This window comes from Opisthocomus hoazin, chromosome 4 (genome assembly GCF_030867145.1).
Source record: "Opisthocomus hoazin isolate bOpiHoa1 chromosome 4, bOpiHoa1.hap1, whole genome shotgun sequence".
NCBI lineage: Eukaryota > Metazoa > Chordata > Aves > Opisthocomiformes > Opisthocomidae > Opisthocomus > Opisthocomus hoazin.
The window spans coordinates 76676380-76691457 of NC_134417.1; the positions used below are offsets into that span (position 1 = coordinate 76676380).

Genomic DNA, 15078 nt, shown 5'->3' on the forward strand with positions numbered 1-15078 from the left:
TCATAAGCAGCTTGTGGAAAGTGCATACAAAGATCTGACATTCATTTTTTTTTGAAAACTCTTGGCTCCTCCTGTGAAGCCTGCACACTACGACACCTTGAATAACCTTGACTAATTGACTGGTTCTTTGTATAGACATCAGCCTGGTGAGTCTTTAGTATTTCTATCTAGATCTTCATCAACACTAGAGGAGGCAATAGCAAATACCTGGCAGGCAGTCAGGAAAGAATGCACTAGGAAGTCACTGGACACATTTGCCATATCTAACTCTTCAGTCACAATTTGCAAGGTTAAGAGACTTGACACTGGGGAGGGCTGGCACGGAATACTAATGTGGCATTTTACATCTGCAAAAGGAGGACACAATATCTCATTAAGTGACTGAATAAAGACTTCTAACAACAGAAGCCAAGACTATTTTCAACTCAGTTGTGCCTAAAACTACTGGAAACATCATTTGATTACTGTGTATTTCAATCCTTCATGTTGTGTCTTGAGAGTAGAAAAAAAAGTCCTACCATCCTAGGCAGTACTGATGCCCACAAACAAGCCAGTATATTATTTCAGTGTTGTGATTCACTGTATGACCGAGCTTAGAGTTCAACACTCAAAACAAGTTACGCCATTACATCAATCAGTCATATACGCATACGGACGCATACACTTGATATAAAAGTCTATAGAGGTATACAGGAATATAAAAAAATTTAGAGAGTCAAGTATATCATCTTCTTATCTCAAAAGTAAGTTTAGAACATTAACGTATTTGAAATAACTGAACTATTTCACAGTTTATTCCTAAGATTAATACACTGCATTGAGGTGTGTGGTTGTGATTTGGGGTTTTTTTTTTTACCCAATGTGTTGTTTTAAAAGGAAAATCATATTTGAACCCTTGTGTCCCACAATAGGCAACTAACGGCTAGCAAGGAAGTTTCTCACTACCTCTTACTAGTACTAAATTTCCTCCAGATTAACAGCTTCAGCCAATACTTGACATGATGTTGGGCTGAGAAGCCACAGAACCTTTCATCTGTCGGTAAACGCACACAATATGTATGCTCTGCTAGCTAACCTGGATGCTGGCACAGCTAGACTTGAGCGGTATAGTAAGGCAGTCTGCTCTCGGCAAATGTCATCTGGCATCACTAGGAACTGTCAACCATTTGTGTAATTACAGCTTTTGGTCCAACAAACATCGCTATGCATTTAAGCCTCTGGTTAGAAACAATATATGTTGTTGTACTTTCAAATTTACCACCAAGCTACACATTGCTTACCAAAAAAAAGTAAAAAATGTTGCAGCTGCCAGACCATTTGAATTAAAATTTGTGTCCAAGAATTGTAACAGTTTTAAAGTTTACCATCAGTAAATATAATTGTACACATTTTCTGATTCCATACTGCTGAATCAGTCTAGCATAATATAAAATATTAACCCAAACCAGAGCAGTTTATCTACTTTTCCAACAGTCACCATAAAAGTGTTCATACCAAAATAAATACCCTTTCCCACACCAGCAAGTTGTATTTTTAAAACTTAAATCTAATAGCAATTAAAGCTAGCCATACGTGTCATACTTTCCCAAATCTTTCATATTAACGTTAGCCTACAAGCCATTTAATGCCTCTGGCAGCTGGAGATGGGGAGAATTCAAGAATGCACGGTAAAATATTGGCTTTATTTATTAATTCAGTATAAATTTTGCCTCGGCTAGCATATTGGTTTTCATGAAAATCTAGCCATATCTGTGCCTTTCAATGTGGTGAGAAATTTAAGTAGCCTTGAAATCATGACGCGGGCAAAGACATTTACATACTACCCTCGCGGCAGCACACTTACGCCTAAGTCATCAGCCACGGTGTGAAGCAGGCAAGCAAAAGCTTGCCTTCTGCTCCGGTTCCACCGCAGCATGTCAGCAGGGAAGCAGAGGCAGCTTGGATTCAATCACCCTGCAAACCTTCACCCTGGCAGTCTCTGATGGAAGAGCTACTCCAAGAAATCTTTCCTTCATCAACTCTCCTAAATTCCCTTTCTCTTCCTCTCATATCAATGAACCCAGATCTTTGGCCACCATTTTATGTTACTACATTTTTTAAACAAGCTGTAAAAATAGAAATCCCTGACTTGTATCTCCCTCTTCATTCTGAAAACTGGATTAAAAGGCTGAAATCTCTAGCCACTCCAGCTTAATTTGTCCTCATTTCCCTACAGATGTTTCTGATGTCCTCCTCTCAGCTCAGCCAACGACTCAGCTTTTTCTTCATGTTTCTTTTTTTCTTTCCATCTTTTTATCCTTTTCATTATCAAACATTCTTAGAAAAGATTATGTTAAAACTGCCAAGCTGATTAAAATGCATTAGTAGTAAATAAAGGGAAGACATCTATATCTAAACAGTAAAAGCACGGATAGCATCTTTCAGTGTTCAGATGATTGCAAAATCATCTTTGAACTTTGCATTGCTTGCAGGGGTCTCACTTCACTGGGAGGTAACCCATATGGACTACAGAGGTATCACATCAACATAATATTCTAGCAAAAAATTTCTACCAGTAGTCAGTACATCCACATCAACAGCATGCAGCTTCAGAGGTCAAGATTATTCTTGAAGAATCACAGAATAAGCTACTAAAAACGCAGTTTGGAAAAATACCCAACATCTAGAACAAATTTCATAGCTTTATGTTGTATTATTACAAAACAGAGAAGAAAACACCAAATCCAGGAGTATTATACAGGCCATGCAAACTTACAGTTTGGTTAGTAACAAATGTGTTGGGTTTTAATTTAAAAAACAAAGATGTATTCAGTTTTACAGGCTTGCAATACTGAAAAAACTCCACTATCTGGGACAGCATTAGCTCCTATATATGTACTCAAGAAGAAACTAATGGAAGTCCTGCACATTTTTTCTTTCTATAATTTACAATATTCAAACTCAATAATTGCTTCTGACTTTCATTATATTTAAACAATCTCACACAGTTTTATTTGGTGGCCAAACTTGGCCCATAAATGTGATTTTCCCGCTAACAATTAATGAATCAAAAACACAAAGTCTGCTTTGCACATTCATGTGCTCAATTTTAAGGAGAAACAGAAAAGCATTTTTAATCTCATCAGCTGAACAAGCTTGATACAGTGTTAAGAGGAAAGAAATCTGTAACAATTTTATGATGCTTTTCACACTAAAGCAACACTTTAAGCATAATGATGTCATCTTGGCTCTACCAAAGTCAGCAACAAAGCTGCCATCAACTACTGTGAAGCCAGGACTGCAAACTTCAATCTTCCTCAATGTATCAGATAAGTGAATGCCAGATCTTGCAGACTTTCTCTGCCTGCAAAAGTGGAAGTCCTCCTGCTCAGCGTTCAAGCTCTATTTGATGGTCTTGCACACAGTTTGCAACACAGTAAATATTTAAAGCTTCAGACACAACCTCAAGCAGGAGCTCAGCCTTCCATTCAAGATAGTTGCTTTAAGTTAACTTTGACCTGATGCTGACAGGACTGTAAACATTAAGGGAGGAGCCAGATCATGTACATGTTACAAACAACAAGTCATTTTATTATTATTATTATTATTATTATACAAAAATAGGGTTTCTATATGGCTAAGGGGAGAGTGGAAGAGAAAGACACACGTGCACACATAAGCCTTTCTCCATTATCTTAAAGTTAAGAAGCCAGATCAGACCGGTAAGGTACAAGATTAACTTCAAAGTCACTTGATGAAACTGAATTAATAAAACCAAATGTTTTAAAAAAAAGATTGCAAATATTGTATCCATGCTTTTGATTTATCATAGCTTAAAGTCTGGTAAATTCCTCTCAAAACAGATTTATAAGAGGCATGACCTGTGTTCAGAAGAATACACAGGTTAAAACGTGGCATAACAAAAGCACGTATAAGTATGTGAAGCAAGCAGCTGCAAGGACATGGTGACATCCCTAATAAAGTCTGCTGACAAAGTAAAAGCAATTTAAAATTAACAGGAGTAGGTCAACATTTAGTCTGCTCAGATGTGGTCCCTCATGAACACTATCCTGCTTTTGACAGTGGTATGATGCCTAAGACTATAGCAAAAAAAGAAAAAAAAAAGCTTCCATATTAGTGTCCGAGTTTCCAACAGTCTGCATCTTGGCAAGTTTCTGATATTCACAGATGATGCATTTATATTTACTAGTCCTCAGTGAATTCTTTCACTCATCTTTAAATCCAGGTTTACTTTTACTTTACCAGAATGTAACAGACACAAAAATAAGCTAGGTTGGGGTTTTGTTTGAATGCGTTAATAAAACAGGGTGTTAGCAGACAGACTAAACGAAGTTGCACCCCTACCCTAAAGGCCTAACTCCGGTGCCCCAGACAGCCCTCTCACGGACTAGAGCAGTTTCAACTCATTACATGTCACAACACCAGTTTACGCAGGCAGGGTGAGAGGAAAACTGGTCCACCCACCAAGGAACAGCAGAGCTAAAAAAAAATCCAATTTTTTTTTTGCTTTTTTTTAATCTAAAAGTGAAAGCAATAGCACAATAAACAGGGCTCTGATTAGAAACCACCTGTATTATAACCAGGACAGAAAGCACAGTTTGATGTAATAATTCAAAAAATCATCTCCATCAGGAAATATTGTGAAAAAAGTGGAAGAAAATAAATAATTCTCTTTTCTCTTCAAATGTAAATTGTTTCTTTATATAAAAACTTGCAACTTGCAGCAGAAAATAAATCGAATTTCAGAAGCACTATTATTTAACAGCAAGATGTTAATGGTGCATATCACATTTTACTATAGATTTTCTGGGAGAATAGAGATAGTTGAGCTTTATCACACACCATAATTATTAAAGGTGCATTTGGGGCATCATATGCATTAATTAGCACAGTAAAACATATTTTTAGAGAAACTTTAACACACACAATTTTAACATTTGGAAATTTTTTTTTACTTTTTGGAGTTCTTTATTTATTCAGAGAGTATGTCCATGATTATTACTTATTGACATATTAACATTCTTTAACCAATAAAACAAGCAAAATTGTCAGCATCAGGCATCACACACACCCCTGCTGTTCATCTCAGCATGTTCTTGAAACATCAGAAAGCATTTGGCCAAGTAATATTAACAATAAAAAAAATCAAGGCAGGTTTTGGAAGGACACACAAGGTTGTGTGATAAAGCAAGCAAAAATCCAGAGTGGAAAACCAACAGTAGACCCTGACAAATCTTCCAAAATTCAGCTTTAGCTTGCTGAACAGCTTCAACTGCACTTATTTCCATGCAGGAAGGAAGAGAAAAGGAAGGTGTGTAGAGGTAGGGTCTGGCAAGATCATAGTCAAATCCCTTACACACAGGAATAGGGAGACAAAAAAAAAGCAAATAAAACCAAACACAACCCTCCCTCCCCGTCATAATAAATAAATAAATAGCTAAACGCACACCCCCAACTCTAAGGATTAATCTTGTCATCTAAGAGAAACTTTACATGGACTTCAGGTGGAAAACAAAAAAAAAACAACAAAAAAATCACTGTACGCTACAGTCTATTTTAAATAAGAGTCAAATGCAGTTCCTTATATATGTATTTTTTGGATTCCTGACTTCTTACCTCTTGTGCATAAAACTACATGATCTAGAGTAAAACGCACAGGGGTGGAAAGCAGGGATGTTTGTATTGTAACCTCAGCCAGGTCACCTATTTACCAAACACTCTCAAGCAAAAATACTCACCCTAATATTGTGACAAATAAGGTGAAAACTGTGAAAGCTACATATCTGCACTCCCACTGCCTGCAGTCGGTGACAGGAACTGGACTCCGACATGGAAGGCAAGTGAAGGAAGAGAACTCGAGACAGTATTTTTCTTCTCTTAATTTGTTAAAGAAGTGTCAAAACTAAATAGTCTGTGTTCAGAAATAACTCCACTGATAACTGTAACTCACAGAGGGGATAGTCTAGACTGCTGCAAATATTAAGGCATGTATGATATCATCTTTTTTTTTTTCCTCCTCCTTTTTCAAGTTAACATTGTAGGAACCATGCTCAGAGGTGAATCGAAATTCTTCAGATCCATATACAATATCTGTTTGGAGTTGTTCTTTTTGGGGATGGAGGGGAAGGGGATAGTGGGACTTCTAAAAATTAATTTATTTTACCTGTGGTGTTTCATACATATAAATACACTTCAGTGAGAAAAGGTTACATTTAAAGTATTAAATTAAGCATCTGTTGAGACCATAATTAATTATCTTACTTGATGGTTTCTTAAAACAGAGACTGTAGACTTAACAAATAAGATCTGGAGGAAACATGCAGTCCTCCTTGTCTTGCATACCTGTGTCACTTCCAGATCCAGTTGATAACGCTGGCATGATTTAGTCTGCAGAGTATCACACAGGAACGTCAGACTAGCACTCTGCAGCCAAAAGGCAGAAATTAATTTCAGTTTAGCTGCTTGCAGCCAAGTTGTCTCCAAAGATTTATGCTATCTCCCAGTTTCTCCTAGAAAGAACAGAAACAGAATTTTACAATTAAGAACGTTGTTAAACTGTAAATTACTGCAGCTAACCAAATCCAATCATTATCACAAAATAAGCTTTTAAGACTTTCAAAACAAAGTGCTTTGCATTTATTTATGACTGGGGTTTTTTTCCCCTTCAGGTGAAACAAGTTTTGTTTTCTTCAGTCTAGCCTATAACCCCATTCTGCTGTAAAAACAATTTAACACATTTCTCTCATGTAAATTATACTCCAACTGCAGCATGTCAGGTATTTTGGAAATAAAGTCTAGGGTTATTTTATTAAAACAGTGAATAATTTAAGTCACTCGAATTTTGCTACTACTTATCCCTGGAAAAAAAAAAATTGCTTACTAGCATGATAATTTATTCAGTGTTTCTACTTAAGCTCCATTCAATCGTTTGCAGTTCATTTAAGATCCTACATGCATTTTTTATTTGTAACCTGTAAATATAATCTAAATTTTAACTGAAGTTGTAAAAAGTAGGACTGGGGCAAACACTTCTCTAAGGTAAATAGTAGTTTGATTCGTGGAGTTGATGAAACCATTATCATGCAGACCATGTAAAGAATTTTTCAGTAATTCACTACTACAAAGTCAGTATTTTTTTAAAGACATATTTTTTAATAATTGCACAGGCCTCCTGATAGTAAATTTTAGGTCTTTCTTTTAACCAGTTCTTGAGGAAAATTCAGAGCAAATGTTAAAAAAGTAAAAACTAATTTGAAATATAAGTGAAAGTATTTAAATTCAGGTTTGTTAAAACATGAACCTGGAACACAAACTTGTGAAAAGAAATTCAGAGTTAAGACTGGAAATGTTTACTAACAGCAGAGCAGGGGCTGATGTGCTTGCAGGGAGAAGGAAGGGAGATGGGGAAGTAGAAGTTTACAGAATACAAGGTTTTCTTCCAGATTTCAGTAAACAAAAAGGCTCCTTGAAGAAAAAAGCTTATGCTTTAGCGTAAGAAAATAAATAAAAGCATTTTGTTGCTGCTGTTGCTGATTTGTTTTTTGTTGTTTTTTTTTTAAACATATTCATATTAATCAGAATGACTTTTGAAGTCATCTTGGCTCTGAAAGTACATATTTTGGACACATTTGTACTTGGCAACAGTCCCGTGGAAGAGTAATATACAGGTGCTGCACATACTCTATGATGTTTAAAATTTTGTTTTTCACAAAAAAAAAAAATCCCCCACATTGCTAAAAGTATTGCAACATATTAAGGGCCATCCACAAGATTTTGTTCATTAAATTTTAAATCAGTTATTAGATATAAGCTAGTTGTTAGCTCGTCCCTAGGCCTAAGCCTATAGTTTAAATAGTCTGGCAACTTTTTAACGTTTTATTTTTTCTCCCCTAAGTATTCACCCGAAGAAAGATTTTACATGTCAGTTTTCAAACTCCAGTGAATCTGGGTTTTTTTTAAAGGCAGCAAATACAGCATAAGTTACAGCACTGGATAACTTCTTCCATGATGAAAAGGACCAAATAAAACTTAAAAACCTATCTATTACAGGTTTGGGGTTTCTTAGAGTTATAAAAGTTTGTGGTGAAGAAAAAAGTAAGTTTTCACTAAAATAGCATCAGCTTCCAAAAAATATTTTGACATTCTGCAAATCAACACCAAGTCCATTAACTTAAACTTTAAAACAGAGATAAGGAAGTTGAGTACTTCAGCGTGAAAGCTCATCTTATGATGACAAAGCTGTAAAACATCTATATGCAAAGCTAGCCAGGGTGCAGTTTAAAAGCAAAAAAAAAAAAGAGAGCTATCATAGCCAAGGACACACTGTACCAATTAAGAAGGAACATGTTCACTTTGCATTAATTCTGCTTGTTTTATTTTCAACACATACAAGCACTATAAAGGAGAAGTCATGTTCTAAGCTCCCTCACAGTCCCCAGCGTAAGCGCATGACTACAGCCGTATGAAGGATGGAGGCATTTTTAGTTTTCATATGTGTAAGAAACTGCTTAAAACAAAATGATTTACTATTAATAGGACATCTTTGATTTATACGCTTTGACTTTATAAGCTTACTTTATTAAAAAAAAAATCCAAACATGCCAGGCATTCTCATTAAAAGTGCATGATTATTAATCAGAAATTCAGGTCCCTTAAAAAAAGTTCACTGCGAAATGAGGAAGGTCTTCTTGATCTACATATATGTCATGTATTTAAAGTTGATCAGTTTCTTTGATTTCACAGTAAATCATTCAATATTAAAAAAATTCAAGCTCCTTAATATTTAAGAAACTTATATATGGCGTAAAGTTATTCCCTCCAGATCCTAAATATATATTAATGAAAAATAAATGACCTGATGAAATCCTTACCAGTAAAATGCTTAATATTTTGCTGGAATGGAACAGGGATACTTTTTCTTTTTCTTTTTCCTAACTAGCAAATTAAGCTACATTTTTGCAGTGATGATGTTATTTTCTTTGGCTCGCTCTATTTGAAATGCTTTGGAAGTCTCTGGCGGAGTCGAGCCATCGGCACTGCCGACTGCTGTATGGAATCGATTTGCTGCAGCACCGACAGACCAGCTGCCGCGGCCTGTCCTGCGAGGGATTACCGAGCGGGCTGAAGCCGAGGCTCAGCCCATCTTTCCATAAAAATCAGAAGCCGGCGCCAGGAACGTAACAGCAGTATCAAGTGCGCCTGAGGCATTTACAGCACCCAGCAGGGCTGTCACGGCCAGCCGTGACAACAGGCTCGCTGCGGGACCCCGCTCTGCGCCGCGCGCTCCCGCCGCCGCCCTCAGGGGCCCGCATACGCGGCGCCGCCCCGCCACGGCCCGCTGCCGCGCGGCGCCTGACCCCTAGCGGCCGCGCGGGGCCCGCGCCGAGCCGGAAGTCGCGGCCCGACACCCGCCAGCGCTCCGGAGGCCGCGCCGGCTCTGCAGGGAGACCCCTCCAAACAGCCGTCATCGCTCCGGCGTTCAATTATTCCATTCGCTATAACGACAAATAATTAAGATTTAATACTAACTGAAATAATTTTAACTATTTCTGCCTGTGTTTACTTGCATAATGGACGACGTTTCTATTTCTAGGGTTTTCCGGTTGAACGTCAGATATTAAAAACCCCAAACGAGCTGTCTGTAAAAGGAACGGGAACTTTTCCCTGCCTCCCGGTCCCGCCCGCCCGCCCGCCCGCTGTACCAAGGTGACTTAACTTCCCAGATCCCCCCCTTACAAACGGCCCGGAGCGGGGCACAGGCCTCCCGGGACCAACTGCAAAACCCCAGCACCGCAGCCCTCCCAGGGAGCCCTTTCTCTGCGTATCCCACCAATGGGAGGCCCCTGGCCGAGGGGTGAGGGGGTCAGTCTCGTTGGCGCGCGGGTAACGGCAGGCGCAGGCCGTCAGGTCACGCAGGAGGCAGTCGGAGAGTGCCAAGCTGAACAGCCTGCCGCAGAATTTCAGCCTCAGTAGCTTCTTTCTAGCATCCTCTATCGCTTTTGAATGGAGGTGACTCCATTAGTCAGGCATACACTTTTTTTTAGCCAAGTTCATTTTTCTACAAAAGATGAGGTAGGAACTGATTCAAATTCATCTCTACGGCAAGCATCATGCATTTGGAAACAGCATGCATCGAGACTTGGTTCTACCTTTGACTCCCTGTCCAAACCTCAATAAACTGCATATTTATTTCTTAAAGGTTATTTTACAAGTTACTTGATATTTTGGCACTTCAATGCATACAAATTTATTTTCTTCACATTTAAAAAGCAAGCTGAAGACTTTTGACTTTAAAACAGGTAAAAACATAAAAAGTATTAACCTAGTGATGTTACAAGTCGGGGAGAGGAAAATAAACCCAGGTTGTTTGATACAGTAAACGCTCAACCTGTTTTACTAAAGGATGCTACAGTTATGAAGACTACAGTCTTGATTTCCAGAACTAAACCAGCATACCTGCAAATGGTATTTGAACTACCAGATAGAGATTTCATGTGGAGACAGGAAATTTGACAGCCATTCAGTCTTGTATTCATCATGGGGCTTCAAGTAATTGAATGACTAGGGACATGTACAAAAGTCTCCAAAACTTAGTCAGCACAGGAAATTGTCAAAGGAGGTTTTCGAGACTGCGAGAAGTAAATCTGTTTTAGTAGACAAATTCTTAATTGAAAATGGTGGTCTACTCTCTTGGAAGTTGTAACATAATGAGATCTATTGAATCCTTAATCTCTTCAGAGGAAGTTTGCACCTCCTCAATCACAGGGTCTCCGACAGGCTACTGGAACCTGCTGGCGGCTCCTGATGGGCTTCCAAAGCTGGTCAGCCACGCTTGCAGATGGTACATGCATGTTGTCAGCAGGAACCCTCAAAAAATCTTGAGCTGGAATTAATGCACAAAGGACATGCTGCACAAACGTGATGGGACTTCAAAGGGACTGCAGAAGCAAGAAGCTGCCTCTGACTCACCCAGCTGTGGGTATAATGGAAATTAATAGAGTGGCAAAAAAGCTCTGGGTATAAGAGTCCAGTAAAAAAACCAGCAATATCTATGGCAACTACCAAATGTTATTAACTAGTATACCAACAGAGAGAACATAGACTGTCCCAAATTGAAGAGGAAAACAGCTGCCTTCACTAAATTTCTGCCTGTCTAGCCATCGCATCAGTCTTCAGCCATCAGAAGAATTTAAGGCTTCTGCATAATATTTTTCTGTATAATGTTATATCAGTGTTCTCCATTTTGTTTGGCTTACATAAATTTTTAGCGTACCCCATGGGGATGTCAGAAACAACCTCACTTTGTTAAAAGGCTTTGAGAATAATAGAGAAGAATTTAGACGCTCTTCAGCATCCACTGAGAACATAAACCCGCTTGACTTATAAATGTATACATTTGCAGAGACATCTTTAATTCAGTCTGGAAAAAAAATACCTCTGAATTCATTATATCTTGTAGTGTGCCTTGTACTTCCATGCCTCAAATTTAATGTGAAGCCCCAATGCATCAGGAGAGAGATATCTCTGGTTTCTACTTACTGGAAAATTTTTACAGATGGAGAAAAAAGATGACCTAAATGATAAAACCTACAATTACTATTTAAAAACCAAGTATGGAAGAAGTCACATGCTGAAAAACATTAAGACATTAGAAATTAATCTCCATTAGTCCATGGTGGTTATTTCCAAGAGTGCTCAGCTCTTACTACAATGAGCAGCTTGATCAACACCACAATGAAGCACGGCTGATTTCCAGCAGCCTTCCTGATTGTGGTGCCTAGGCTACACAGTTGGGCCTTTTTAATTTTATGCTCCCCTCCTCTTAAAAGATGAGCTCCCACTAGGCCCCTTCCCTCGCTGGATCGTTAACAGAAGACACACAACTCTGATTACTACCTGACCACCCATTTCCAAAAACACGCCAGATATTCATATATTGAGACCTTTTCTGTTCTGTCACATTTGACTGAATTTGTTCAAAGGCTCAGAAGACAGGCAGGAGAGGGAAAAGAAAGCACAGCGTAAGATTTGCTTCGTCTAGAACTTCAGCAATAAATGCGTTCCCCTTCCTGAAGAGCTTAATCCTATGTCAATTGGAAAAAAATCTCACTTACCTAGACATTCCAATAGCAAGACTGAAATTGACGTCCCAGATTTCTTTAAGATTGCTTTTCCCCTTTGCCCAAACATAAAAACTATTTATCTAGATACCACCTTTATCTGAATCCTCTCTCAATACAACTGTGAAATACATTCTTTCAATGAGTCAATCTAACACAGAACAAAAAAAGAAAGAGTATATTAAAATTGAAAATATGAGTTATTAATGTATATATTCATTATAATTTATTGTACATTAAAAGTTTTAGACAGATCCTTGCTGCCTTGAAACAAATTAAATAAATTCAATAAGCAGCATTAGATAAAACTGCAACAGTGGCAAGACTGTTGGCAGCCTGCACCTTCCCTGTCTTTAACACAAAAAACCCAACAGGAGCTCTGTCCAGACTCAGATGTTAAGTATCAGTGTTGGAATTGAGCACATGCCTTTAAATACACGAAAACATTCCTTTAAATACATACACTAAAGCTACCAGTTTAATTTAAAACAGCATCACTGTAGTCGATGTCAGATACCCTTAGACAGATTCAATTTTCTGCAAATAAAATGTACCAACTGACAGAATAATATTAGTTTAATAAAATTGTTTAATGAAGCTATTCATTAAAATGTGACCTAAACTATGTCTCAGATCAAAGGTTGCTCTCAGGGTTTGAGTTACTGGTTCAGGTAGACTTTTAACACTTTTCCCTTAGCTGCAAACCATTCCTTTTCTTGAAAAATACCTGTCAGCAGGTACCACAGCCTCTCCATTAATTACCTGCACAAACAGTTTTGTTCTGGCATGGTTTCTTGACAGTCTGAAAAATGTGATTAACTAAAGTAAATGATAAATCTTACTGGCCCCTCAAAATACTGAAGAAATTGACAGCTTTTAACGAGTTTCTGTAAATGAGAATCACAGAATCATTTAGCTTGGAAAAGACTCTTCAGATCACCGAGTCCAACTATTAAAGTTCAGCAAAACCTGCTACAATGAGTTATCTAATAACCTCAACACTCCCTAGCAATTATACAAGTTTTGTACCAATGGGCTCTGCAACTCCAATTTTAGACACAGTCCATATTTTTATAGTATTAGAATTCGGTTTGATCCCGCATTGACAAAAGCTGATGGAAAAATCTCCGACTGATAGAAATCAAAACAGGATTAAGGCCATGCCTAATAGAGTAGTCAGTATTTCATTGATTTATTTAACTAGTTTAGCTAAGTATTTGCACCAGCAGCATACCTGACTTTGTAGTCCTGTAGCTCAGTAAACATGCATGCACCAATTTTGAGGTCTGTTAAACAACCATGGCCAAAAATCATCCTCAGAAATATGCAAGTATTCATATAATACTCTTCCAAAGTCAGAAAGATCCCCTACAATATTAGAATGTTATTTTTTGAAACTCAAAATTTTATACACCTCTAGAGTCAAATAAGGCACAGCTGTATTACAAGGCTTCCATACTTTATTACAGGAGATAGAAGTTTCGACCACCCCTTCTCTTTCAGGTAAACTAATCTTCTGAACGCTTTTCCTTTGTTCAGCATAACTTTCCATAATCCACTTCTGTCAAAAGGTGATGATTTATTTTTTTCATGGAGAAGATGGATAAAGAGAAAAGATGAATGAATAATTTTAAAATATGGGGGTTTTTTTCCCCAAGAGCTAAAGCAGAATAAACCCCACTTTCTTAACATATGTTTTAATCAAAAAAAAGGCCTCACTACAGTAATTTTCATTTTAACCAGTTCCAGGTTGCTTTATTTAACGTGAAGTTTTAAAATTTAGTATGAGCAACCTAAAAAGTATATGCCTTGAGCTCAATTTTAGGAAAAGTTTTTATTTATTGAGTGGTAATTTATTAGTTGCATCTTGAGTGTAAGTAACAAAAAAATTCCTTACGTGTACATGTGCACAGTAAAAACAAAGTACCGCACATGGACAGAGAGACAGAGAAAGTATGTGTTTGATTTCCAGAAGTTCACAGTTTTCCAGCAGTTTGGCTTTGCAAGCCAAATTGCTCTGGGATGCTCAGTTTGTAGAAGAAAACAAAGGTGAAGCTCAACATCCAGGCAATCACCCGCTCCAGAGCCTGTGCACTGCTTGTACACCAGGCACTCCTTGCAGTCTTCTGTTCCTCCCTGTAAGCTCCATGGGGCCATTCTTCATCCCTGAATTCTCTGATTCCATCCGACTCCCAAATGGCACCGCAAAGCTCTCCTCCTGCCTCACACCCTCCCCTCCTCCTCCTCCTCCTCCTCCCCCCTGGCAAGCTCTGGGAGCACCACTGCATCCAGCCCACTCTGCGATTTGTCTGTCACCCAGGACACGCTTCCTTCCAGTTTTGCTTTCATTATCTTCATTTTCTCCACGTCCCTCGTTCTAGGACAGGAGTGAAGATCCCTCCCCTCAGACCTTGCTGTCCCAACTCAACCTTGCAGTTTCTTGCTTCACACCTATATCCATCTTATCCTTTCCCTGGGTGACACTGCTATGTACTCACTATTCTTACCAAAATTCATGATCGTCCACTAACAAAACTTGCTTTTACCCCTCTCTTTACAAACATCCCCACCTCCTGACACTTGCTTTTACTTCCCTTACAGTTTTCGCTTTCTCCCGTCTCCATTTCCACTCCTGTCCCACCACTGCCACAGCCCTAATGGCCGTCTATATTTTTCACACCATTGCTTTCCAAACCTAGATTCACTTTCCAAATCTATTCTTGACCAGAAAGTCCTTGCTTTACTACTTTCCACATATCTCCTTTAAGGCTCATCCCTTTCATCTAGAACACGGATTAGCCTAGTTCACACAGGCAAGAAACCGTAAGTTGACGACGCGTGCAAGCAGTCGCAGGGAGGAAGTGGATCCCATGGGGAGATTTTTCTGCCTGCAGCTCTGTACCATCTGCAGGCCGGAACCACGCTCTGAGCAGGACTTTCTGATGTTCTGAGTTACATA

General features: G+C 38.5%; 1 protein-coding gene across 4 annotated transcripts in view; it reads right to left on the reverse strand.

The window, feature by feature from the left end:
• Positions 1–15078, reverse strand: part of MPP7 (MAGUK p55 scaffold protein 7) — a 160807-nt gene that overhangs the window by 109417 nt on the left and 36312 nt on the right. For all 4 annotated transcript variants that reach the window (XM_075419596.1, XM_075419597.1, XM_075419594.1 and 1 more), the window contains one exon: positions 6343–6509. In XM_075419596.1, coding sequence (XP_075275711.1) covers positions 6343–6379 — 37 coding nt within the window. In that variant the 5' untranslated portion in view covers positions 6380–6509. The remainder of the gene's footprint in view (positions 1–6342; positions 6510–15078) is intronic.